Below are 27632 nucleotides of genomic sequence, written 5' to 3'. Positions count from 1 at the left end.
GAATTTGTTGAGCGCTCAACAGTCTAAGCGAGATTTTCTGCTACTGTGGTGCTTAAAGGTCTAAAATAATCCTTCCAAAGCTCAGATTATAACACGACTTTCCGTAAGGCAGGCCGGTTGAGTGCCAAAATCGGTAATATACTGAACCAGGGGCTAGTGCAGGGGTCGGCAAAGTGCTGCCTGCGGTCCAAATCCGATCCACAAAATGTGTCATATTTGTGCATCTTTTTTTACAAAAATTATGTGATTACGCTTATACGCTTAGTTAATTTATAAGAAAATGTTAGCAAATGTTTTAAGACATCACCTACCAACATGTTTACAAAACCTCGTTTGGAGTGTCTGGCCAGCAGCTGCAAAATTGTTTCCACTATCGGACCCTATTCGTGAAAGGTGTGACGACCCCAGGGCTAGGGAGTCGCGAAACGATATTAAAAATTCAATTTCCTAACATCAAAAGTGCAAAAAGACGGCCGAATACAGCCGGGATAAAGTGTCCTTCCACTGATTGGAGCATGACGTGTCTCCAACTAATAGCTCAGGTTAAGATTCCAATATATTTAAGCAGTATAGTCTGGTCGTTCTTTATGATTAAAAAAAGTGCAAATGGTGCAAACCTAGACGAATGTTCGAGAGAGTTTAACAAATCTCTCCCGAACCAGGTGCTCCGGAGCAAAGACTTGAATATCCGGAAATATGGTAAAAATAAGTGTCAAATCAATTTGACACCCCTGCACATCAGGGAAGTAGCGGTTTGTTCCGGTAGAGGGCGATGACGATCGCGATCTAAATATATATCGGAGTTATTGCGGGTCGAAGGGTCTCTTTGATAAATCGGATTCATATAGGTAAGCGGCAATAAATTTGAACTGGTGACACGAAATAGTAACTTGTAAACAATGTGCCCACACACTCTTCGAAAGTCCGACATAATTCTTGTACACGCTTGCAAGGCATGACCACCATTCAAGGTCATCAAAAGTAAGGAACTCAAAAAGCAGAAAAAAAAACCCATTCTGTATTATAGTTGAACAAGTTTGAAACGTTTACAAGGTAAATTCCAATTCTTTGGGAAATATAATATTTTACGACATTAGATTTTTCATGACACAGAGCGTCATTATAAATGTTATGTTCATTATAAAAACATGAATCCAACCATGAAATGTGCTCTATAATTGACGCCAGCTTTGCATTGCTGCCTTGCTTTGCAGATCTGTTTACGAACACGTTCTTTGCAGCAATACGAAGCGAAAGAACGGTGCAGTCAAGTGCAATCGGCCGGCAAATGATAATTCTTCCCTGGTGGTGATAAGCTTCATTAGTGGCAACTCGTCTGCCCGGTCGAGTTTGCTAAGCTCCATGTTGTTTGATAGATTCAGCGAAAGATATAAAAAAAAAACTACTCCCTTGAAGCTTCTTGATTCCATTAAACTTACGGCCACGGTCATCGTACCCGGCACGTGTCATTAGAAGATGGTCGACGGAATTGGTGTAATTATTTATGTTAACTCGTTGCACTAAAAATAACTTAACCGTAACTACTGTGGCTTCCGAAGTATGCCAGCAGCACTTCCACACACTGCCGGCTGCAGGTTTTGAATGGGAATTTTCCCTTGTTTACGTTACGGTGGAAGTTGATTTTACCGAGTGGAAGAATGATTCTCACTCGAATTAAACATTGCCACCATTACTGGCGGGAAAATATAAACATACGCACGCTGATTGGATGCAAAACAAAGAAAAAACACACACGGGGAGAGCATGCAATAAAAACCGGCCGGATGGTGATGGAAACAGACGATTTCCTTCGAACCGCGTGTCGATCAATTGATGTGACGCGAACACCACGCGTCATGTCGGTGATGCTGGTCTCAATTGGTTCGCATGGCAAATAGATAGAACGCCTCGAACAACACTCAATCACCGTGGAGTGGAGTGATCCACTTCCCGACACGTTCCCGAAGGGCGGTGCGCTGCGCTGTGGCTTGTCACAATTTGTATGACCTTCAGCATGCATATAGCGCAAGGGAACATTGACCGGTTAGGGGTTAGCAACCAATTCCAGCTGATTGTGATCTTTCGGCAGTCGGGTGTTTAAGAGAGGATGTGTCGCGATTTGTTTAACATGTCCCTTTCATGTTGTACTTGAACTGTCGGCAGTTAGATAAACTCGCCACTTAAAAAAAGGACAACAAAATGTTTTATAGTGTGGACAATGTATTTTAACTTTTTGGAGCACTCGATAAAACATAACATATTAGCACGATCACATGATCTAAAACTTCTATATGTAGACGTGGTGTAGCAAATAACTACTCTAGTAACTCCACTGTTTGCTGAGTGAATGTTTACACTCTAAACACACTCTACATTATGTTCACAGTGCCATAAAGATCAAGACTTCGCAGTTTTGGTCTGCGCCAGGGGTCCTCTAAACCTCGTCAACTCCACGCCATTCCTCTGTCCATCTGGACGACCTGAAACGATTATATCGGCTTGATCGTCTGCTACCTTTCTAATGGCACGAATCTGCGCTTGATAATTAATCAATAATTAATACTTCCTTTTACGACAGTGAGTTAATGGAGTGTAACTTATGGAACTGTCTGTAACGGTTCCTTCCCTATTCTTCCATACACCTTTTCAAAGGGTTCTATATCTATATCTATATCTTGAAACTATAACTTTGAATACGTTAGAGAATTTGAAATCTCTAATTGCGTCTAATATAGTTAAAAGTTTAGTTTTTCTTTGTCATTTATAGTTCCACAAAAACCTATGAGGTCTCGAAGATTATGTCCGAAATAGAAGTAATATCCTAGCCTTATTCAAGAGGTAGATAATAAAGAATTTATGACTTTAACAAGAGAACGAGAACAATTTAAGATCCGATATGGTCAGCTGTGTCAGTTGCACACCGACCGTACCGTTTTGCGTTAGACAGGCTAGGCTCTTGTTAGCTGATAACGTCATGCAACTAGCACCATTCGTTTCAGCTTTCTGTCTACAACAACCCAAAACCCCGAGAAGGATCAATTCCACTGAAGACACACTTGCAATAACCGAAAACAACAAAACGATTCTAATGTCAGCAATCATTAACAAAAGTCACAATAAATCGGACATTGAACTTTTTTGTTCTACAAAATACAAAATGAATTATTCAGCTTCTGCTCATGTTTCAATCGTTGTCGATCTGTCACTGTCTTGTTTAGTGGTTCGAAGACTTTATTTATTTATGGTCGAAATACCAAGTACAACACATATAATCGGAGCTGGTCGGAGCAAAATTTGAACGCATTACAGAGTCGTGATTAATTCACGGAACCGGCAACTGTCGATGGCCGAAATGCCGCTGAATCGACCTAGCTTTATTTGTACTCAATGCGTGCATGTCGCTAAGCCATACATTATTGGCCGTACCTTAGACCTAATTGCAGCAAACCAAGCAAATTGATTTGTATTAAGTGTAATAATTGAATTTAATTACAATGTTGCAATTCGCCAGGAATAAGCATACACAAACTTTAACACCTAGAACTTTTTGTCTGGTTAAAAACGCACACGACCCGAGGCAGACGATTGCAGGCGTCCACGAGAAAATGCACCGCAGTACATTCTTTTTGCTGTCGCTTTTGCATTTCCAGGCCAGTTGGCGCCAGTCGGCCAGGGTACGTCTGGCGTGTGCTGTCTCAGCTGTGAACTGTTTGCATCGTTCTGCTGACCCATCAGCAGTGGGAAAGAAATAGTGGCCATCAACAATAATTCGATTTGCTTCGCCAAACACCCGAAACGGTGGCGCCATTCTCGGGCTTCAAATGGGAATGGTATAAGCAGTGCGAAGTGAGCAATACTCGGAAAGCTGCATGGACTCGGATGGAAACGAAGGGCCACAGAACGACAGCTAACAGAAAGCCAATCCCCACTGCATATTGGGTGTCTGTGAGGCACTGTAAACCATCACCAGAGAGTGTTAAAATGGGGGAATGTTTTAAATGATTAAACAAACGTCATGAAAGCTGGCCGTTAAAAAGTCCGTGTGGGGCCACTACAGGGAAGGAAATCCGATAGGACCACGGTTTAAACGCATAACGTCACCTTCTCGCATGACTCACTTGAGACTCTTCTTCAGCAGACCGTGCAAAAGCGGGTGGGAAAGACAAAACAAAACCCCTTAAAACACACACACAGACTTAGTGTCCGAGCATGATGCAAACATCCGGGCGATGCTACGCCACCGATTGGACATTAAACGCGTTCAAGGACGGTGGGCATTTTCGCATCTTTTTCATCCACCAGCAAGTATGCGGTTAAAGTGTCTGCTGTCCATCTGCAAAACAGATAGGCAGTTCCTTCGCCAGCGATTTTTAAAGCATAACAACCAAAAAGCATTAACATTGCTCCGCTTGAGGAGTTCTAGCTAAGATGGGTTGGGAATTGGAAAGTAATCTCCTGTTATAAATGGTTTACAGGTGATCACTATACGTTGTCAATAACATTTTTTAATGCTAGCTCTTTAAAATGAAGATCCCAAATTGATGGTCTCAGCGCAGCTGATCTTAGTCGAATTTACCAACCAACTGATAACGACACTAGTGACACTAATCAGTGTTTGTTAAAACACTAGTTTAAACAACAGTCTTCCCTCGGCTATGACTTCATTTTCAGCCATATTATATTATTTGATCTTCTCGGAGCGGCCTTACAGCAGATTTGATTGTGTACAGCTTAAACAGCACGCAAGTTCTGGGTTCAAATCTCGGTGGGAAAGTGTCTTCCGAATACTGAGAGAGATATGGAATTTTGGATGAAGCGTGTTTTATATTAAGAGATGTCAGGACATAAAACCTAACATAAAAAAATGAAAGCGGTTGTTAAAACCCCAAGAAAAGGAGTAAAAATAATACTATGTGTCAATTTCATTACTTATCGTCCATACTTATTCGTACTCAAAAGGTAGAAGGTGTTAATCTTTTGAGAAGAGTCATTCACATGAATTTGAGGCGAGGAGTCATTCACATCAGGAATCGACTCTCAAACGATCCATGAATCCTCAGAGCCCTTTGGAGTCCTTTTGGTAGTTGGAGGAACTCGTTGTTTGGGGCCAATTTGGCACTCCCATGACGAAAAAAACTTCTTCGAGGTCATACATTTGGGGTTTTTGATCTTTGAGGATTCTTGAATCTTTGACATTTGAATGAGAATTCATGAATAGAGTTTCAGATTCATTTATTCTGTTCAAAGATTAATTCCGATTCTAGGTCTTCACACGAAAGGACTGGTCGAAATCACGAATCCCATCGAATCCGGACCAATTCCCGTAGCAAGGACTGACTGTTCGGCTACGTGGTACAAAACAAGTCTTGTAAGCCAGAACTAGAAGGTCGTTATGCCAAGTAAAGAGAGAGACAGAGAGAGAGAGAGAGAGTAGTTCAATCAATTCGAAAGTACTTGCGAGAGATTCTTGTTCCTAACTACATTTACTCATTCACAAGTGTTTGAAAAATAGAAACATCCCAACAATTTAACTCGTTCACTTCGATTTGAAGAAAAAAAAAATCCCCCCGATCGTGCCCGAAACCTTCCCAGAAGGCTCACGTGCCTGTTGTGATCCGAATTGAATTTACCGTTTTTCCTTTGAAGAAAGCCGAAGGACGGCAAGACTATCTGTTTGAATGCGTCACGATTGCACCTGAGCAGCGTTTGTGGTGCACAACCCAAAAAGAAAGGAGAAGAAAAACACATCACAAACCCACCGAATCACCCCTTTTGGGGTGGCGGTCGTATTTGCGGACTTAATTATTTTCCACATTCCTTTGGCCCCCTCCGGTTTCGCCGACTTCTCCCTCCTTTCCCTTCCTTGTTGGGGTGGGCGAAAACCCGGCTCACGAATCCTTTGCCTTTGTTTACGATCAAGTGAGCCATTTTATTTTTGTACACACACACCCCGCACTCACTCTCTCCCATACACACATACACACACACCAATCGAATGCACTTTTCCTTTTCCTGCGATCAGGTGAAAGCGATGGGTTAATTTGATGGCAGTGAGGTAGAGTGAAAAAGGAGAGGAGAAGCAATGTTTGTGTTTGTGTCGGTGTAAATATTGCTTCACTGTGCATCCTCTGACATCATGCGGGTGGTTATTTTTTTTGCAATTGAGGGAATGGCGATGGGTTTCGTTACCCCGCGCTCACATTTTGGCAACGGAATGTACGAACAGACCTTAGTGACATGCAAGAGATGCAGCTGTGCTAAACCAGGTGTATCCATTCAATGCACTCCTAGGAGACGATTTGTCTGGTAGAACGTTCTATCGGTACGAATTGTACTACCGAAATACCGAACTGTGCACCGAACACTTTCACCACGTACAGATACACATACACACACGGCACGGATAAATGATGTTTTAAAGAAAATCGATCGGATTACATAAATCACTACCCGACTGAATCGACCGTCGGGCGGACTGGGGAAATTGTGGGGGAAATTGTGGGGGAAAGGGACAGATTTCCAAGCGAGAGCAATCAGCGATGGCTAATTAGGATAAAGTGCGGCCTACTATTTGACAAAACAGTGTTTACCTTGTGTTTTCGTTTTCTTCCCAACGAAGTGGCGGTATTGTTATGATTTTGCACCACTTTACCGGCAGCACAAATTGCGTTTTGGATGCAAAATTCACTCACACCAAACGCTGCATTATCGATCAAAGGACAATAGTAATTCCCGGGCCCCCCCGTGGGGGTAGGGTGGCCTACGGAATTCTTTTCTCACCACAAATCGACACACGAAATCACACCGTCAGCACAAACAACACTTCACACACTGCAGGACTTGGCTCACAAAACATTCGTGCACGGTTACAGAAAACGCACGCACGCACACACGCTCGCAAATGCCGCACAACAGTTGGAAAACCGCACAATGCCGCAGTTTGCACTTGTTGTCAGGAGGACACAGTAGACGGGGGCACTGTTTTTCCGCGCTCGAAGCTGCTGCTGCTACTGCTGCTGCTGCTGCTCAGAATCCTTTTTTGACAGCTCAACAGACTACCACCACCACTACTAACACACATAAGCACTAACTTCGTTACATACGTAGGCGGTTTGGTGTGTACGTATTTTGGCACAGCACAAAAACAAACGTTTTCCTTACTGCTACGGTTGGGGAAATTGCGAGGAAAACGCGTATACTTATTCATTCACACACACACACGACAACCACAAACGCACACGAAGATACGTTTACACCGCTTGCTTATGTCAAACATGGGTTTTCCCGTGAGCGGATATTTTATTCTTTTTATAGGTTTAAATATCCCCACTCACATGTTGGGGATTTTTCTTCTCTACCGCACTTATGTATATTTCTGGTTCTGGATTATGACACTTCCAGAGATTCGGATGTCTTCTGTTTAATTGTAATGCAAAATGTAGGTGGTTCGATATGTAAAACGATTACGACACTCTTTTAAGCAGTTGATTGTAAAGAGCAAAACCACACTTGCAATCGAAAATACTATCTTTAAAACGTCGTTCTTAGCGCGTTCCTAATCCGTGCTAAATTCCCGGAAGAAGAAATGGCTACAGCAGCTTAAAATAAAATATCCCCCCACTGAACGGCACGAGATCACACGGATGCGTGTGTTTGTACGTTGCCAAGAGGACGGCACGAACCGAACCAACCTATCGCGACAGACCGACTGGAAAGGATGGATGGTACGCGCACAGTACCAGACCGAATTCCAAACTGTACGAAAGCAAACCCTGCGTGACGCACGGCCAAAACGCGTAACGCGAGAATGGCAACGGGGCCGTGCAACGGAACGGAACAGCAAACACAGAAACGCTGTATGCTACCGCGGCAAACCAATGTTTCCAATTTAATAGGACACACCAATGCTTGACAGCTTTTTAGTTTATTTCTTGACACATTCCTTCTCTTTCTTAAGCTTACGCGCTGCTCACTCACACCTGTCCGGGTGCACGCACACACCGCAAAAACTGATTGGTTTTTTTTTTGCAAGCGGACGCCTGGTGCTTGGTAGATTAACTAGTGACGCGTGTGACAATTTTATCGAGCAACAACTAAATGCTGACCGTATCGGAAATTGAACACCAAGCCAAGCACATACACACACTATCGCGTCACGAAAGATAGGAAAGATAATGATAATTTTACCCAGCGGAGGAAAAAAATCCTGTCTCTTCGTCTGCCTAGTGCGGAATTTCAACAGTGATGTCAGCTGTCACAACATTGCACACTAACCGATGTTGCACAAACACATTTGCTGCTAGTGCTGCAAATATGTGCGGCTCTGGTGGAACCGGTGCGCATGCTCCGTGCCCGTTGGGAAAAGAACTTCGAACGCGGCGTTTTCTCAACTGAGAGTGACATTTGTTTGACGCAGTTTTGCGTTTAAAAATTCTCTTTTCAAATTCCGTTAATTATACCTTAGCCCGTTTGATGTTAAGCAGTTTGTTCTAATGCTCATTCATTAATTAACATGTGCAAGAGACTTCGCAATAAGTCAATATATAGTCGCTAAATAGTGTACCGGTGAACGGGAATGTGATAAATGATCTAAAATACTTAAAAAAGTAAGCAGCACAAATCACGTAATGATTGATATTCCATACAAATATAGTTCACTTTTATTTTCAACTTATTTCTCAGTTTTGCTTAACTACACTAATGAAGGACACGGGCAATATCGTTTACAGAGGGATTACAGGTAAATTAGCATCTGGTCTTGCACGGTGAGAAGACAATTATCAAGGCGTGTGCGCATGATTTTGGAGTTCAACTTTAACTTCACGGTGCTTTAGCACCATTATGGAATTATTTGTATTTTAAATGCTTCCGAAAACAAAGCATTCCGCTCCACTATTTATCTGCCACCAGCTCGGTTTCAACTTTTTGTTTTTCCTTTCCTAGCTTGGTGGCTGGTGCTGGCTTTCTGCCGAAGAACATGTCCGCAAACAGGCCGCAAAACACGAGCACCGCACCAACCCACTGCCGACCGGTGAGCACATTGCCGAAGAACAGCACCGAAAAGAGTACGGTGAAGAATTTTCTTGTCGTTGTCACTACGGAGCAGGCCAGGGCACCGAACGACGACACCATCATGAAGATGAACAATTGTCCCAGGGCACCGGTCAGTGCTAGTAGCGTAAGGTGCGTGAACAGTTCCGGATGCCTACCGGCGAACAGCACGAATGCTTTGCCTTCACCGGTTGCCAGAAGTCCGACGGACACGATCATTGCACTCCAGCCGTTCATTGCGAGCATCATGTGCTGGGCGGATGGTGCACTGTGCGCCCTCATCCGCTCCTGGACCGCACCGGTTAGTCCATCCATCAGAAGGCTCAATACCAGCAGTAGCTGACCGAGGGATTCGTGTTCCAGTACGGTGCCGGGGTTTGGTTTGCTATCCTTAAACATAAACAACACGACGCCCACCACGATCAACAGTACGAAGAAGTACTTCTGCAGTGTGTAACTTTTTCGCCCAACTAGCACACCCAGTAACATGACGGGAATTGGTTTGGCCGCCTTGGCGACAACTTGCATCGGGTAGGCTACCCACCGGAGCGCCATATTCGAACTGATCATGGCCAGCAGATAAGTAAGGGCGCTGCTAGCGTAGTACACCTTTGGGGTACCATCGTCCGGCTGCGGTGACATTGTTAGTAGAGCTACAAACAAAATAACACATTGAGATTGTAAAACCCCAAAAAAAAAACTTTCATTCTATAGAAACTAACCTTTCGCGAAGATCCAATTACAGACACACTGTACACCCACCAGGGCCAGCATGTATGTGAACCGCTCGCCACGGGAACCATCATCCTGCAGCTCATCACCGTACCGGCCGCGTGTAATCTTTTCCTGCAGAATTGCAAAATAAAAGTAGCACACAAAAATTCCCACAGCGGAAATAACTAGCGTTCGCTTGTCCGACATCCTAGCGCCGTCTTATGATTGGTCGACTAGTAATTGCTAGTAACAGAGAGCTGACCGCAAATGACCACACTAGACGTTGGAATTACTATGCATGGCACGTAGTGCGAACATTAAGGGAATCTTTGTTTAGAAACGCGAGCTCTTGAGGCTCAACACGAATTTGATTCGCAAAAAGAACACGTAAACCCTTTTTTTATCCCGCTGCCGCATTTGACATTTGCACCAACGTATACAAAACAAACCGTTGACAGCTGGGATGGAACTTATTCGAGTAGCTACTCGATTGTGGAATTAAACTCGAATTGTACAGCTGTTGGTTTGAAAAAAGAAATACATAAATTTTCTTGCATAAAAGACGGTTATTTTAAACTAGGCACAATACATTTACAAACACGAGACACCTTAAGATACTTCTATGGTATTCTCGAGCACCTAAATTACTTTCACAAATGTTTATTAATAGAAACGTTTCATGGCTGCATTTTTTTCCAATGAACTGGAACAGGAATCGTTACACTTTAGGAGAATACGTTTATACGTTTCATTTTAATATTTCTAACCGATATTTTGGTAAAAAAATACTCTATATTGTCGAAATAAACGTAAAACTATCAATCAATTATGTGCTTCGTAACGAGAAAAGAAGAAATCGAACACTGAATATTAAATATAAATGACATTATGAAAGGAATTCGAGTTACGCGAATTTATCTGGCACTCATTATTTTGTAAATCCGTTCCGTTATCCGTTTTTGTAAATTTCGCAACTGATTTAATCTATACCACAAAATCTAAGCAAAAAGTTGAAAATTTATTCGAAAATACCTTTATGTGTCATATAAAATATCTGTTTTTATTTTATTTTTATGTATTCTTTCTATCATTTCTGGCTTTCTTTGTCTCCATTTACCCGAAGAGATATAGTCAGTCAGTAATCCGGATTGTCTGTAATGCGTACGGAGGATTGGTCCGGGTGGGATTTTGGACTGGTCCTGTGGTGTGACGACCGGCGCCGCTATCATTACACCACCGGCCCCAATCCCAAACCAGACTTACCGACAGTAACATATAAAGAAAATTCACGCGCAATGACGCTCCTAGGTGTCATTTGCATTCGGCATCGGTGTACGACAAATTATTGCGAGATAGTGGGCTAAAGAAATTAATTTCCACCGCCACTTACCCTTGCTGCGATTTTTGCTCTTGTGAGCGAATTATGTGACCCGCAACTCAGTATTAATTGTCTGTGTTTTGCATTTAACATTTGTCTGTATGTTGGCATGCGTAAAAATATTAGCAAATCCACATCTCTGTGAATGCACTAATAAATCTTATGAGCACCGACCTGTTAGTTGGTAAAGCGAGTTAACAGAAAGGTATAGCGTACTGAAAAACAGACTAGTAGCCATGGAATATTTTTATCAACACAAAGGGGAAAATACCTCAAAGTTAAGAAATAGTTTTAGCAGAATGATGATTAGATTATTAGATTAGACACGGCAATTTAGTAGGAAATCGCAGCCTAGGCGGCGGTACGGAACGACAATCGTAACCCTTCATTTGAACGAATTCCTCATTTTTGGACAGACGCCTTGGTGGTACACTAATCGTGGTGAACAATTTGATTGAATTAATTTATGAGCCCAATTGCGATTTTCCTCCTTTCCTTACTTTGGAACTCTGTTTCGGCCTCTATTCTGCTTTGTTGTCGTCAGACCGTCAAAAAATCTCGGGACGGATTAAAAAAATAGCTGGGAAACTGTCAAAAATTGTGGGATACCCTGTAACTAAAATTATCGATGATTACGGATGGATCATGGATCTACAGGAAAGACCAGTGTGTTGTGTGTCCAGTTCTTTTATTTTCTACAGAAGAACACATAAAACAATTTTCTCGTCGTAGATTAAACACAGCTTTCCAATGATATTCACGCATTTATCCTAACGAACTTTGCCGAACAATCTTGAATGAAATCGACCACATTTACATTTTTCAACCATTACACGCAAGTTTTCCTGTACAACTGCGGCCACTTCAACTGCAGAACGTCACAACAGCTTCTGATAAGATCCGCCAAAGCAAACGAACCATTCATGCGTCACTATCATCACATCAATATCATCCTTCCTGTGGTAGTCCATTGTGCAATGAACACGCAGCTTTTGGGCTCAAAACCCAGAACCCCGTGGCCACGGCCCTGCACTTCCGACGAACCGTTTCCGTTCCGGCGTAAAATTAAGTTATTATTGTTTTCCGATGCGCACGGTTTAATGATGCACGCATTGGGACATCACTTTCGCATCCCCGGCTTGGGCGCTCATGCAGAAGAAAAACGGAAGGAAGACACGAAACACGGAACAATCGAATCTTGGGCACCCGCCCTGCTACGGCAGGGGTTGCGCGAGCTAAACCGCATCGAGTAAGGGTCGGCGCGTAATGAAAAGCATATGCGACGTACCGGGGGAAAAAGGATCTCCCTCGCTCGTAGCGCGTTACGTTTTGGGTGTAGCGATAATTATCAGGCGATTAGTTGTTTATTCAGTTGTAAAAATTGTTTCCCTAACCCTGAAGGTAAGGCCAGATTTCGATCGGGAAACTACCTCGGTCCATGCCTTGTGTATTGATTTCGATAGCCATCTCACTGTTGAGGTTGTCGAGTGTGGGCTTTTCCTATTGTGCGATAATGGTGAGGCCGAAAAAAAAAACCGAATGCTGAAATGCAACCCCCTGGACCCTCGGCCACATGCTAAAGCGAAAGTGAAGTGTTTGCATTCGCCTCTGTTCGAAGCACCCTTCGGATAAGCTCATCCGGCAAGCTGGATGCTTCCTGTATCTCAGGTGTTTTCCGCATAGGGCTCGAACGATTGGCGGCAAAAGTGGGGTTTTACCGGGCGACCAGTTTGTTGCGCCGTGTCGACCGAGGTTGGCCTCGAGGGTGGGTGATAGTATGATATATTATCATCATTCGGTATGCAACAAAGGCTCCCACCTTCACCTTCCGCCCGATTGTGGGGTGTAATAAATGGCTGGACATATGCTGCATGCAATCGTTTTTCCCACGGCAAACGATCGAGCCAGTTGGTAAGCGGTAAATTGAAAGGATTCGATTTTTTTCCTCTGTCAGGTTTGGTGGTGCCGTAAGAGTTACTTTCTTTCTCAAAGGTGTTTACGATTCAACATGAAACTTTAAAGAACTTTTAGTTACAAAAATAATTAATTTTCGAACGCGCGTTGTTTATTGATCTTATGAAAGGATAAAATGTGTAAAATTAAAGAAAAAACAATCTAGTGACACATAAAACAAACTTAATATTTCGACAGATATTGATGAAAACAATGGCGTAAAAGCCTATCATTGAATCATTAGAAACAATTATTCAAAACTTTGAAATTTTAGTTGAGTGATAACTAGTTTTAATATAAGTGAAAGCATTTATTCTAATAATAATCATTATTCCTCTCTATGGACAAAACTGGAACAGGAAATAACAAAACCAAAAGGCTCATATGATCTGATATCATTTCTGTTTAAAATAGATCTTCCTCGTATAAAACTAAATGTATAAAAAAAGTGTCCTTGGACAAAACTATTGGAACATAGGCAGATAGTCTTGCCTTTATTAGCTTATTAAGCATAATATTTTGGCCGGATAAAAGGCAATATCGGTAATACACTACTCTACAACTCTCCCGGACCTGAGTTCGAATCTCGATTGGACCGTGACATCTTCACATTCATATGAATTATTAGGAAGTAAGGAAGTCTAACAACAAATGCAACCGAGGCATTACTTAGTGGTCCCAAGCAAGTCCCAAGAACAGTTTTAGTTTTCGAACATATATATAAGGACGATATTAATATATAAAAAGATAAATAAGCTTTCTAAAACTACTGCTCTAAGTCTCATTGAACCCATTAACCAGCCAATCTTCACGCAAACATCAGTATGATAAGGTCAATCCGACACTTTTACCCAAAGCGTAAAGAAAATAATGTTGGTAATTATATGTGTATTGCATTAAATGCATGTAACTAAATCATTTAACTTATTTGAAAGTTTTAGTTTATTCGTTATTCTAAATTTTAACAAAATAAAAGTAACCTTCAGAGTGGTTGTAGGTGACTATCTAACTGATAAGTAAAGACACAGTTAACAGTTGAACCGGTGCACGAATCCGGTGCGTGTGGCGTTCTTCTGTATGATTATTTAATTGCTGATTTCCCTGCACTACGGGCAAGAGTTTCCCGAATGGAAAGCATAAAAGAACACCATTCCCCTATCAGGTGTTTCCAACGGTGGTAACTGTTTCCAGTCGTAAAACGCTTCATTACGGGTTACTGGTCGGAAACTTTGACATCGATTATCGATACCTTGCCACTTAACCTCGTACCATTTCGGGCACTTCTACCACCGGGGAAAACTTAACACAATCGCACGGAAGCTATAGAAACACATGTTCACGCGTAGAACGAATCTTACAACAGCCGCGAGCACCATTTGAATGTTTAATAACTATTCTGGCTCCTTCCGGTTTCGGTAATGAACGGATACGATTCTCATCGCGTAACCCTTACACAAGAGAAGAAAAAAAACAACTACACAGGCCAATACAGTTGACCCCCTCGGTAGGACTCGGTCCGAAACAATAGAACATTATATTTATTTCGATGTGCTTATTATGTGGTAAATTGTGGCCCAAAACTAACAGCCAGATGGTACGACCGAGTTCTAAACTTCTAAAGAAAGTTTGTCAAAAACGTGTGACACAAATATGAACGGACAGCAACATTTAAATAACTTCCATGTGTGAAGACACAGTAGGGCGCCAAATGCATTCAGTTCATATTTGTCTGCCAGAGGCAGGTGGCCCGATCGGAATGGCTCAATTTTCCATCAAAAGGGGTTCCCTGGATTCATCGCGTGTACACCTTGTGCGCGTGGTTCCGTATGCTAACGACCGGAAATGGTGCAACATGCAGGAACAAATTCCACTTCCCGTTCACGGTGTCATCCTTGTCGTTCAGTTTATTTTCCCCAGTTCGTCCATCGTACAATTGCTTTTTTTTACGCAACAACTCTTCCGTTCTTCGTCACCATGGAAACTTCCCGGGAAATTCTTATCCTGTCAAGATTTTTGTGTGGAAATTCCTTCGTGTACGCTCCGCCCAGTACGCACGACCTCGATGGCAAACGAAACAATTTGCACCGCAAGCGCACTAAATTGGGACATTGAAGCAAAGTTTTTTCCCCTGCCGGTAAGGATACAAGTGAACGTCCGGATGCTACCACTCGAAGGGCGCCTAGGGGTTACCAGCAGCGGCAAGCAGCTGTGTTTGTCCTAATGGTGATTTGTAGGGGAGTGATGCGCTACAAATCGAAGGAAAAAGAGCATCACGACACGGTCCACATTCTTCGGGGCGTGAGGGTGGAGAGTGTGAAATTGATGTAGCCCACAAAAATGTGCCCGAAAATGGTTCGCCGCCATGAGGCAAGGGGTCGTGGCCGGTGCAAAACCGCAAATATTTGCCCCGCAAGAACAAAGTAGTCGTTCAAATGGGTAAGGCATTTAATGCAAATGTTTCTATTAATAAATGGTGTGGTGGTTTTGTAAGGACATCCAATAATCAGTTAATCAAAATGATATAATCGATTGTTAAAATAAATAATAAATAAAGTAATAATAAATAGTATAAAAGAGGACAAGGAGGAAATGCCTTAAGAAATTTGTCAATTCTTCAACCCAAATACGACTGATAATACGACAAAAAGTGGTCATAATCATAATAAAGGAATAAATAAATGCATAACAAACAAAGTAATACTAAATAGTACATAAGCTAAGTAAAATAAGTAAAATTAGATAAATTAAAAACTGACATTTAATTTCATAAAAGCATAAACATACAATGAAACAGCTAAATATAACTAACGACAGAAGTGAAAAAGAAGATATTAGAACTGTCATACTAAATATTGTTAAACTAAGTAACCGGAGGAAAATTATAAGGTAAACAAAATTTAAGAATTTGCAAATAATAAATAAGACAAAATGAAAGATATAAACAACTTGCAAAAAACATCAATCGAAAACAAACATATTCAATAAGAAAAACATTTTTGTAAAATAAATGGTATATTTATTCTATCTTAGTTTGATTGCTTCATTTGACCTATATATGGAAATGTTAAACTTAAAAAGTAAAACTTTCTTGTTGATAATTATAAACTAACTAGCTAATAAACGCTTGAAATATATTTCATAAATTTCAAACATCAAATGAAAATAAATACACACAACAAAGAAATGTTTTACTGCAATGCAATTTGGACATTCACTTGTAAGGACTTGCGGCAGTGCGCATGAAGCAATGCAATCGACCAATCAGATGATAACGGGCGTGGTTTAGCAAAATTTCCCGACCAAAGCATTAACCATTTTCCCCCATTTGCAGCGTGGTACGAAAGCAGGGAAAGACCCCGTACGAGGCAGGGAAAGCCGACCTGGATGCAAATACCCCTTATTTGTTTTCCCTTCATTCCGTTCCATTTACCCTCGGTTCGGGTACGTTGGCGTAGAGTTCAACCAGCAGCCAGGATAAGTGAAACGTGTAGTCGCTCGAGCTGTGTTAGTCCTTTGCCGACTCTCCTGGGGTTATCATCGGGACAAAGCTTACCGGAACGACGGCCGTTAGTTATTCCTGCCGGAAGCCTCAAAAGACTCGGGCATCCGGTCCACGGTGTGGGTGTTTCTCACCCGCAGCCGCCCCCATTTCCAGACAAGTGACCGACACGTGATCGACCGTGTGCACCGTGTTTGTGCGAGTTAAGTGAAAGTTTAACGATCGGAAGTGATTTGTATGCAAACAGGCGTCCCATAAACGCCCATTGTTGCGCCAATTAGGCTTACTACTGGGCAACAGCGCACCATGTGTTTACCGTCGGGCACGTGGCCACGTGGCCACGGTGGGAACTGTGGTTGTTTGGCTGCGGGAGGCACAGTGGGTGAGTGTGAACAATGATCCCTTCACAATAGGAAAGTGTTTAATCGGATGATCTAAACAGGCGTGTCAAACGAATGCGACAAGTGTCCCCCTCGTGGGAAAACCGTCTGTGGGTGCGGTTCTTTAAGTGCGCCACTTGAGGATGTAAAGCAATGTGTTAAATTACAAGATAGAAGCAATTAACCAAAGAGACGAATCTAGTCACGTCTATCTAGTCACGTTAAGTAAGCTTCCACCATGTTCTCGATGGACTCGTTCGACTTTGAGGCGGTTATGAGCCGCCATCTGTTCGAGGGACCGTCGGTGCATCAGCACCAAGGGCAGCAACCGTTGCATCATCTGCAGCATCACTCCTGCCAGCAGCAACACCAGCAGCAGCAGCATCAGCAGCAGCAGCAGCAACATCACCAGCATTCGCACATGGACGGTGGGACGGGTGATCATCATCTGACACATAACAATCATCGTCATCAGCATGACTTCCAGCCGGAGGCACACTCGCACGATCAGCAACAGCATCATCTGCATCAAGCGAACAATGTCGATTCGACCACGTCGAACAGTTCGGACTTTTTCCTTGCCGATGATGAAAACACCACCGACAGTGATTCGTACTGTGGGTTCAACAGCGACCAGGAGAATAATGATTCCATGAAAGAGTAAGACTGAGTGATTTAACTTTTACTATAGGAGTTGTGTGAAGTTTGTATTAAGATGTCTACATTCAAGTGTGTGTGTTTGTGTGTAAATCATATATTAATCTGATGCTGACCTTAAAAAATCTTAAATTCTTGTAATAAACAGCCTAAAAGAGCTTCATGGGATGGGCAGCTTAGTGTCCTCAAATGACTTCAGTTTAGTAATATTTTTTAATTGATCACGATATTTTTTATTGATATGCTAATCGAGATGGAATACAATCATTATGTAACTGTTCCGAATGTTACTGAGTCTGCAGCAGTACATTTATGACAGTTAATGGCTTTAAGGATGAAGGAATCAGCAATATCTTTAAGACCTATTTTGGCTGGTTAAAGTATAAGCTTATCAGTAGCAACAGTATTCTTTGCTTCTTTGTCGGCACAACAACCCCAAGAGGTCTAAAAAGGCCTGCCATTTTTTTTGGTTTTCTTTGACTTTATTTACTCCTGCGTACATGGGGATTGGTCCGGATGGGATCTTGGACCGGTCCTGGCCACTTATCACCATCAGTAGCTACAGTAGTACCGTGTTAAGTATTGGGTGTCAGAGTCCAGAAGAAATAGACTCCAGTGACGGATAAGAAGTCTAGAGTACACACAACATGCCTTAGTATGCCTTGTAGTAATTGTTGAAAAAGGAAGTAACCGGCACTCGCATCAATTCGTGTTTGAGATGACCTCGAGAATTAGCCCGCTACAGCCTGATGTAAAGTAGAGACAAGTTTAAAATTTATCAGCACAATATATAATATTCACTGGAACTAATATACTGTAATAAATTTGGAAAACAATCTAAAAATATTCAGGTATCTCCAGGAATGTCCTGCAGTTGGTTTAGAAACTCTTGAATTATGTTACATTAAACATTGTTTTCGGTTTGTAACTGTAAATTTAACACTAAACCCATTGGAATCCGTTGAAACTGTTTTAAGTTTATTAAAGTTATCTCACCGAGAAGCTCTGGGAGGGCCTTAAGCTGGAGTTGTCGTAATATTTTTGTTATAAAATCGTGTATTGCTGAGTGAAATGTTTAACGGCTCTTAGAGTCATTTGATGTAAAATGGTCTTTTTTGGCCCTACCAGATGACATGTACAAACCATCTCACTGGAACATCCCATTCTCTTCGCACAGAATCTACAGCAACCGGGCGTCCAAGTACCGACGGCCAAAGTGCGCCTCCCAGCAAGCCCAACAACGACAGGCGGCCAACCTGCGCGAACGGCGCCGTATGCAGAGCATCAACGAAGCGTTCGAAGGTTTACGGACACACATTCCCACCCTGCCGTACGAGAAGCGCCTGAGCAAGGTGGACACCCTGAAGCTGGCCATCAGCTACATATCCTTCTTGGGTGAAATGTTGCGAAAGGACAAAAATGGCAACGAAACCGGTACGAACGGCATCAAGCGGGCGCCGGTAAAGGAACCACCGAAGAAGTTTATCGTACGTGGTAAGTTCGCACCGGGAGCTTGAACTACATTTGATCGTACAGTGCCCCGGCAGGCACGCTGGCCAACTGCGCCTTGTGGGCAGAACCCGCACCAAACAGGCAGACCCCTAAAAACGCTCGGAAACGGCTGTGTTTTGGTAGGGCTCAAATGTTCCGTAGCGAATTGACCTTTATTCCATCGATCGCACCGTACATCCCCGACGGCAAGGACGATTCGATTGCGCTCGTATTGGATGCGAGGAAGTTTTGGGACGGACCGAAGATCACTAATTCACCGGAAACCGTAACTGATGCAGTTATTGTGTCACGGTGTTTCTTCGCATCCCAGCCTATAATGGGTGAACCGGGCGTGGAGTCGGATGGTGTGACAGGGCATGAATAAATGAATGCCCTTTTTCGGACCGTTTTTCGGTTGCCGGTTGAAAATTGAATGTGTTCGCGCCTGGTGGTGGTGTGCTTGATGTTTCGGTTTCGGTAGGGTTTGTTTCGCTGGTTGGCAGCTGTGATGAAGATGGAACGATTCGAAGCGGACTGTCTCGATCAAAGGGTTTGGTAGGGAAAACCAGTGATCTATATGCATGTCTTGTGTTGGGTAAAGGTAAACAATTCCACAAATAATTAAGTATTGAATTTTGTAAACATAAAATGAGGAATAGCGTGGTAGAGTTCAGGTTTTGGGGTCTCCTTACATAAAGGTTTTCACTATCAAATCCTACAAGTTCTCGGAACTGGTTAGGAGAAATTAGAGAAATTGAATCAGTTCAATCAGGCTGTACCTATCATAGCACAGCTGTAGGATCGAATCTCTGCTCAGTAGCTTAAGCTTACTAAGACATCCCATGAAAGGTTTGCTACCGTCTCGGAAGCGAAGATGCCACATCCACTTATGAGGCTCTATTAAGATTATTGCAGAGACCATCTGAACTTACAGGCAGTCCCCGAGATACGCTATTATACCGGACTGGTATAATCCGGGAAAGATGCGCGTATTTCAAATCTTGGAGCAATATCGTTTATACTTCAAGGTTTCAAAGCCCATTTCTTTCTCTGCTCTTTATTTATTCAGCAATCCAGTCAATCTTTTGAATGCAAACATTAATAAAATTTAAAAACAAATGTTTTATGCGAAAATAGAAGACATTTTCGTTTAATTTTTCTCCTTTTTGGTTAGATTTTATGCTGTAAATTTCCCGAAACCGCGTATCTCCGAATCCGCTTATAAGAGGAACCGCGTATCTCGGGCACCACCTGTACTCTGTAACAGATAAAATGATGTTTGATGTTTGTTAATTGAAAGATAAGTGTTTTCAAGAAGTGCAACATTAATGTTTGCTAGAATCGCAATGCCACCTGATGTAGACCAGGAAACTAATCCAACATATAAATTCCAGCACTGATCTTGCATCGCACCCGAACCAGTGCGCTAGGATTCGAACCTAAAACAAGTCTTATGATGATGCCATTTGTTAATTGAATCTTTTACACGATCATCAAGACCAGCTAGTTAACACCAAACACCTTTTAAAACATGTCTATAAACTTGAGTTGCGAACTTTCCCTTGAAAAAAGAATTAAGAAGGATTATTAGGAACAAATATTTGAAGACGATCTGAGACTTGAAAGTAAACATTAAATTAGATTTTTAAAAAGATTACAGTTCTCCCAGTAAATGATTGATCGACGTTATTGAATTATTGTTAATACTAAGCTGTTAAGGATTTTTAAAAATATTGTTGAACAAAGATTTGTCTTTCTGTTTCATTTATTAGAGATAAATGGCAAATGTTCCACCTTTGCTTTAAACCTTCTGTTGGGTCGACATAAAATATGGCGCCCGTCTATACAGACACAGTACGTACCGCGCACAACTCGCAACACTAATACCCAACCTAAATCCGCTCCACTTGATGGAACGTTGGCCACCTGAACGATAAGTACAAAGTTCTCACGCCCACCCTGTCTCCATTCGCAGGGCCACACCGTGCCGAAGGATATTTGGATGCGTGTTTGGGATGCGCTTTTGCGCAAACGCCAACCATCGATTCTTCCCGTGTCACGATTCCTGCCTGCAACACAGAAACCACCCAAAAACCCGATGGGTGTCTTTTGTTGTTTTGTTTTGCTTTTGTTTTTGAACACGGGAAAAGTCCCCTGGGAACTGCGAGCACATGGTTGGTCCTGCCGGCAGGGGCAAATTTGTTATCTCTCGCGTCGTTCGGACGGTGAATGTTGATGGAAACAGTATTACGAAGCACTTAAGCGACGTACTTTTTGGGGGTATTTGTAAACAAACAGTCGCTGGGAGAGATTGTTTGCACCGGTACAGTGGCAACAGCAAATTCGTCCTTAAATGTGTGTACCGGCGGCATCATTCGCGATCCACCCTCTCGAAACCGGCATCTTCGCAGGGGATGCGACCCTCACTGTTATGCCAGCAGCGATTCCGCTCGATTGGGTCGGAAAACCCGGGGGGGGGGGAAACGACTCCGTTCTATAGAAGGTTCTGCTGTTCTTTCTACCCGCAGGTGGCAGCGGCCAGACGCACTCCCTTTCCTGGCACCGGAAGGGCGATCGGAACGCAAACGGGCGCTACTTTGCACGCATTTGGCGCCCGGAGGATCCTCGCAGCAACCATCGCAATATCGCGGCCGGCCCGTCGACGTACGCAACGAACGGAATCTGTTAGACGCCCGCTGGGGCATTTTAGTCCACGCTAACCAATGTGCAACAAACAATCTAGTCTTTGGCTGTCTGCGGCGTTCATTATACCCGCAAATGGCAATGTAAATAAATTTATTCTAACTATTACTTGAACCATCTTAATTCCGATATTAGTTTACATTTCTATAGTTCACAGGGTGAAAGAAACCTCCGTGCATATACCATAGTATGATATAAGACCAGAAATTCAGTTACAAAGCAACGCCCTTTCTTTCCCTTTTTTATATAATTCCTAACCGTTACTCATTCGCACATACTTCAGGACCCGTAATCCTTTACTGACAGCGACACCAAAAAAAAAAAGTCCTACCAGCGCTAGGGAAACGTAATCGATTTTAAAACAGTCTAAAAAAGGTTGGCGCTTCATTAAAACGCTGCTCTTTTCTCGTCCCCGTTTTGTTGGCCGCCACTTTGCAACGAAAAGGGATGCAAAAGTTTGTTGTTTTTAATGCACTTCCCGGCATGCCGAAGGATGCATCAACCGGTGCCCGTGTGTTGGCTTGTTTTAATAACTTTGTTTGCTTTTGTATGTACATTTTAACGTTCGGGATGGGCTACATGAGAATAGTTTTTCCCGGTTTGTTTTTTTTTTCAGTTTGTTTGCTTGCCGTTAATATATTTTCCCCCTGCGAGGATCAAACCATCCCGCCGGAAAGGAACTCGGCGACAAACACGTTTACACCTGAGTAAACAAAACTTAGCTAGCGATATTTGGTTTCGATCGAGGTTGGCGGTGATTTGTTAGCGATATGTTATGCTTTTACTGAGCCTAAATGCATCCGGGTGTGCCTGAACGGAAAATGAATGTTTTGTGATCGATTTAAAGTGCATTAGCGTTGATGTGGAGAGTTATCACATTGCTTATCAATTACAGATTGACTTCGCGAACTACTTATCTTTCTTTTTGTTGAGCATTATCATAACGCAGGATATCTCCGTTCTCCCAACATTTTTTGTTTAGTTCGTACATGTAGCATAACAGAACTTTAAGAAGCAGTTCCATGTTACGATTTTGTATTAGAATTGCATTTTTTTTACTTCCATTTTTTTATTGTATGGCAAAAAAACTAGTCTGCTAAGACAGTGTTCAAAACGATCATCACTGAGGTGCAGACACTGATAAGCATCGACTAGTGAGCTCGTCGCTATTCACAACTCGACCAACCTGTTTTTCAATTGACCAAGAGGAATACAGTTTTGTTAAGGTGAATCTCATTGGAAACGTCTCGCCGAAACATGGAATAAGTAGAATAAGACAAGATCAGGTCTCCACTGGGTATCTTGAACATCTTGGATAATCCTCAACAAGGTGGTTTCATAGCAGATGTAGACGAGTTATCAAAGAATTACTGTAAGCACCTCAGAAAGGTAAGAATACCTTCCACACTCACATCCAGATACAGTATCTCTTATGTTCTTGAACTCCGGTAAAAGAAACTAAAGTTGACGATAGAATCGTGAGATGTCAGTTGAATCAGCAGTCATAGGAGTACTGAAACTACTTAAAAAAGGTAACAATACCTCACTCATATCCAGATACTTTAACTGTTATGTTCTTGAATTCTGGAAACAGAAACTAAAATTGACGAAAGCATCGTGAGATGTCAGCGGAGTCAGCAATCATAGGAGTACTGTAAGCACCTCATAAAGGTGAACATTCATTTCTCTCTCACCTTCTGCTACTTTAACGCTTATGTTCTTGAATTCTGGAAACAGAAACTAAAATTGACGATAGAATCGTGACTTCTCGTGGATGTCAGACAGTCTATATGCATTTGGACCACCGTCTGAATATTGGAATGATGGCGTCCGGCATGCCACTTAATTCTGAATTCAGTTAATTCCACTTCTTTTCCCTACCTTCCATTACGAATAAACAGTGAAAGACTTGTTTAAATTACACCAAGCCCGGGGATTAGGGCTGACACTTGATGAGGTTTAAAACGCAACTCGCGCATTAAACCGCTTCCAAGCGGATTGAAAAAAAACAGCCACGGATGTACTGTTAACAACCACACAAACGAGAGCAATTTTTGCAAACATAACAAAAAAATAAGACCCTACCGGTCGGTTCGGTTGAAAAAACTACAATCACAATGGAATTCCAAAAAGAAAACAACGTGGTTGAAACGGAAAAAAGCAAGAGATGTGCAGTTGCAGATACATTACCGTAGGCAAGCCACATGCAACCACGAACCGGAAGGATCTGTAGGGACATCGCATCGATCTCGACAACCGCCGGATCAACGGGGCGGCAACCGTGACGGAGTCCCTTCACCGTAGCGGGGTGTAACCGGTCTGCGGGACTTAATTGCATTTGAATCGAAGGGTGCCAAAATCCTCTCGGGTCGAATTAAAAGTGGCTCTGGTTGGGAAAAGGGGAAAAGCGGGTTTTGAATTCACTTTTTCGAGAATTTAGCTTAGGTGACGGACGTTATCGGGGGGGGGGGGGGGGGGGGGGGGGGGGGGGGGGGGAGGTGAGCAGGCGAAGATTTTAATAAAACCACCAATTGAGATTAATATCACCACTTCAGTAAAGCAAAAAAAGGTTGATCTAGATATTTTTTTTCTCCTCTCTAGTGCTTCTATCACTTACAATCCTTACAATCACGACAGTATATAAAGTATTCCTTCTCGCGATACATTAAAGGGTAGTGTTCTTTTGTTGTGACATTTGATTATGTTAGAGTTTGTTTGTTCACGGTTACCTCTATCATAATTTTACAGTGCGAAAACTACCACAATTGTAGCTTGAATGAAGAAAATTGGTGACGATACGTCTGATGTAATGATGACGAGCCTAAAGCAACTAATAGAAGGTTCTGCATGTCAGCTGCAATTCATGTTGATGATCGTTTAGATCATTAGAGGGCATGATGGTGAGTTGTACCGCAAACAAAATTGCATCCGCACGCAAACAATATCACAAAACTTAGCTGTGCTGTGCATAATGCTTTGGTTTTAAACACATGCACCACCCTCCCTTAAACTGTTCACATTTTTACTGAGAGAGAGAAAGATTCGGCTACTCGCATTTAATGCCTACGATGGGCCCACTCTCACCTTCTATGGTCAGCGACATCACAAACCAGCTGACCCAACAAAATGCCACTGTGCCAACTTCACGCTCAATGCAAACATCTCAGTCACAATCCGGACGTTATCTCTACCGCACGCACCACAGGCAAAGATTATCTCCCGTCGCACGGCGTGGACCACCATTCAATCATCGCAAACTTCAAGATATGGCGTCCAACAAGTCGGGAGAAATCGAAATTCTTCGTTACGATGGTCGCTACCGCGACCAATCGCTGGAGGTACTCCGGAAGTCATTTTTCCTGAACGAAATGGTGTGCATCGGAGCAGAGGTGAATTTTACACCGCGCGCACAGAACGATCTTGAACAGCTCTGTCTGGATGTGGCGGACGGTGGTGTGTCGATGATCGCGAAACACACACCAACCGGTACGATCGTGGGAGTCTCTTTCAATGTGCTGCAGGTTGGTGAGCTAGCTTTCAAACCAATACCTTGTGCGTAATGGTACGCTTGTACGTTTTCCGTAGACTCCGAGCGGACCGGAAGATTCCAACTACTTCGAGCAGTTCCGTGACACGAAGTGTACGACCGATAGCTCCCGGGCACTGATGCAGTACATGATCACGATGGACGCAAAGGTGAACCTGTTTGAGCGGTTCAATGTGCGCTGCCTGCTGGAGATCATGTTCCTTGCCACCTTACCCAACTACGAGGGCCATGGCGTTGGGACGCGGCTCGTTGCGGAGTCCGTTCGGTTGGCGGAGGAGCTGAAAAGTGGCAAGGCCGTACCGGCGGCATCCGGCGAGAGTTCGGTAGCGCACGATAAGCCACAGCTCGTTTCGGCGCTGTTTACGTCCCGAATCTCGCAACGTGTCGGCGAAAAGGTTGGCTTCACGGTTATCAATCAGGTGCCGCATTCGGAGTTTGTGTACAAGGGCAGAACGTACAGCGATCGGATCGGGCCAGACCATCCATTTTCGACGCTGGTTGTAAAGCACATATGAGTGAACGATCGTGCAGTGAAAGTGAAAGCGGACGCGGGACACAACAGGCGTTATTTGTGATCATGTTATTAGCGCGAAGTTTTTACTTAGCGTGTCTGGAAATGTTGTTATTGGCCAAACCAGTTTAAATGAGTGAATGATGAGCGAATTTAGCAATGCAAATATAATCAGTAAGATACTTTGTTTCAAATGGCACCATTTTGCTCTTTGGTTGATAGAAGAAAACCATTTCCAGTAAGAATAAAATGTGTAAATTAGTACAGTTGGAGGAGATGCAATAGGAGGGCGGACTATTTAAGAATAAAAAAAGAAACAATTCTATTTTTATTTAGACTGCAAAAAGAATAACGAACAGGATTGCAAAAATATTCAGCAGCAGATCAGTAAGAACTGTTCAACCAACCCTCACAATCATTTGCGTTGATTAGGATTAGGCCGCTTTGTTATGCCGATCGTCATGATCGTCAATTGCAACTATCTCTCTCAGTACACAGTCTCGTTTTTGCTCCGGTAGCAGCTGTATCGTTGTCATACATTCATCAACACGCTTGGAAGTAATATGGCATTGAAAATTGCATCGAGTGACATCGAAATTCTACGCTATGAAGATCGTTACAGACACCAGTCGATGGAGGTATTGCGTAAATCGTTCTTCCTGCACGAGTCCGTATGCATCGGTTCGGAAGTGAACACTACTCCCCAAGCACAGCGTGACCTTGAGCTGCTCTGTGCGGAAGTTGCATACCGTGGAGTAACGATGATCGCGCGACACACTCCCACCGACACGATTCTGGGTGTAGCCTTCAATGTACTGCAGGTAATAAAGTGTTCTAACGTTATGGAATGAATGGTTAAGCAAATTCGTATCTCTCCTTAGACTAAGAACCAACGAGAGGACATCGGCTACTTTGAACAGTTCCGTGACAGCAAATGCACTACGGACAGTTCGCGCTCGGTGCTCAATTACATGATCGCGATGGATGCAAAGGTGAACCTGTTCGAGATGTACAATGTGAACTGTGTGCTGGACATCATGTACCTTTCAACGCTCCCGAACTATGCAGGATACGGCATTGCTACCAGACTGGTGGAAGAATCGATTCAGTTGGCAAAAGACTTGAAAACTGGAAAAACCGTACCGAAGCCCGAACTGGTATCAGCACTGTTCTCGTCGAGAATTTCGCAACGAGTAGGAGAAAAGATTGGTTTCCAATTTATTAAGGAAGTGCCTCATTCTGAATTTATCTTTCGTGGTAAAACATTTGCTGATAGGGTTGGGTCAGAACATCCATCGTCTCAAATAGCAGTTAAGCTGATTTAAGTAATAATGTGTGCGCATGATATGCAAATAGTGAACAATATGGCTAGAAATGAATAAAAATTGGTCACATAGAAATAACTTCTAGCATTAACGAAAATTGATTCATGAAAAACGTTCGTTTTGTGTGAAATATTGCAGGTGAAATATTTCGAATGAAAGAAGGAAATCTTTCACCAATTCGACACCCTTATTTTGACAGCATAAAATGTCAGAAATATGACTCGAATTTAGATTTGTTTTCCTCCCATTCCTTTTAGAGAATTAATTCGTAAACATTACATCGGTACGCAACAATAGATATCGGTGCGTAGGTGTACCTTTTAAAACTTATCAAAGATTAACTTTTCAGCTATACATTTCAGCTTTTGGCGACGTGTCGTTTACGGCCACACGTTACGTACACCGCACGTCCCGAGCATGCGC

The 27632-nt window shown here is 42.8% G+C and overlaps 4 protein-coding genes across 4 annotated transcripts; 3 read left to right on the top strand and 1 right to left on the bottom strand.

The window, feature by feature from the left end:
* Nucleotides 1-8892: 8892 nt before the first annotated feature.
* LOC128707495 (solute carrier family 35 member B1 homolog) lies at nucleotides 8893-9972 on the bottom strand. The gene is made up of 2 exons (XM_053802449.1): nucleotides 9774-9972; nucleotides 8893-9704 (listed from the first exon to the last, which is right to left on the bottom strand). Exons 1-2 carry the CDS (start codon nucleotides 9970-9972, stop codon nucleotides 8893-8895), a joined length of 1011 nt encoding a protein of 336 aa, XP_053658424.1.
* Nucleotides 9973-17213: 7241 nt separating this feature from the next.
* On the top strand, nucleotides 17214-21812 carry LOC128707513 (pancreas transcription factor 1 subunit alpha). Its single transcript, XM_053802469.1, has 3 exons — nucleotides 17214-17635; nucleotides 18810-19126; nucleotides 21652-21812. The coding sequence occupies exons 1-3, from the start codon at nucleotides 17214-17216 to the stop codon at nucleotides 21810-21812; spliced, it is 900 nt and encodes a 299-aa protein (XP_053658444.1).
* Nucleotides 21813-25092: 3280 nt separating this feature from the next.
* On the top strand, nucleotides 25093-25888 carry LOC128708789 (uncharacterized). The gene is made up of 2 exons (XM_053803770.1): nucleotides 25093-25347; nucleotides 25412-25888. Exons 1-2 carry the CDS (start codon nucleotides 25093-25095, stop codon nucleotides 25886-25888), a joined length of 732 nt encoding a protein of 243 aa, XP_053659745.1.
* A 559-nt stretch (nucleotides 25889-26447) lies between these two features.
* Nucleotides 26448-27209, top strand: LOC128716431 (uncharacterized). Its single transcript, XM_053811339.1, has 2 exons — nucleotides 26448-26705; nucleotides 26766-27209. The coding sequence occupies exons 1-2, from the start codon at nucleotides 26448-26450 to the stop codon at nucleotides 27207-27209; spliced, it is 702 nt and encodes a 233-aa protein (XP_053667314.1).
* Nucleotides 27210-27632: the final 423 nt, after the last annotated feature.

The sequence above is a fragment of the Anopheles marshallii genome, chromosome 2, assembly GCF_943734725.1.
Source record: "Anopheles marshallii chromosome 2, idAnoMarsDA_429_01, whole genome shotgun sequence".
Lineage (NCBI taxonomy): Eukaryota > Metazoa > Arthropoda > Insecta > Diptera > Culicidae > Anopheles > Anopheles marshallii.
The sequence above is the reverse complement of the archived record's forward strand: the minus strand, read 5'-3'. Positions and strand labels throughout refer to the sequence as shown.

Excerpts from the sequence above, each read along its gene's own strand:
- LOC128708789 (XM_053803770.1), top strand. The coding sequence starts at position 25,093 with ATGGCGTCCAACAAGTCGGGAGAAATCGAAATTCTTCGTTACGATGGT. Across the intron at positions 25,348-25,411 it reads TCTCTTTCAATGTGCTGCAG|ACTCCGAGCGGACCGGAAGA; the intron begins GTTGGTGAGCTA and ends CGTTTTCCGTAG.
- LOC128716431 (XM_053811339.1), top strand. The coding sequence starts at position 26,448 with ATGGCATTGAAAATTGCATCGAGTGACATCGAAATTCTACGCTATGAA. Across the intron at positions 26,706-26,765 it reads TAGCCTTCAATGTACTGCAG|ACTAAGAACCAACGAGAGGA; the intron begins GTAATAAAGTGT and ends ATCTCTCCTTAG.
- LOC128707513 (XM_053802469.1), top strand. The coding sequence starts at position 17,214 with ATGTTCTCGATGGACTCGTTCGACTTTGAGGCGGTTATGAGCCGCCAT. Across the intron at positions 17,636-18,809 it reads AATAATGATTCCATGAAAGA|AATCTACAGCAACCGGGCGT; the intron begins GTAAGACTGAGT and ends CTCTTCGCACAG. Across the intron at positions 19,127-21,651 it reads GAAGAAGTTTATCGTACGTG|GTGGCAGCGGCCAGACGCAC; the intron begins GTAAGTTCGCAC and ends TTCTACCCGCAG.
- LOC128707495 (XM_053802449.1), bottom strand. The coding sequence starts at position 9,972 with ATGTCGGACAAGCGAACGCTAGTTATTTCCGCTGTGGGAATTTTTGTG. Across the intron at positions 9,705-9,773 it reads TAATTGGATCTTCGCGAAAG|CTCTACTAACAATGTCACCG; the intron begins GTTAGTTTCTAT and ends TTTTGTTTGTAG.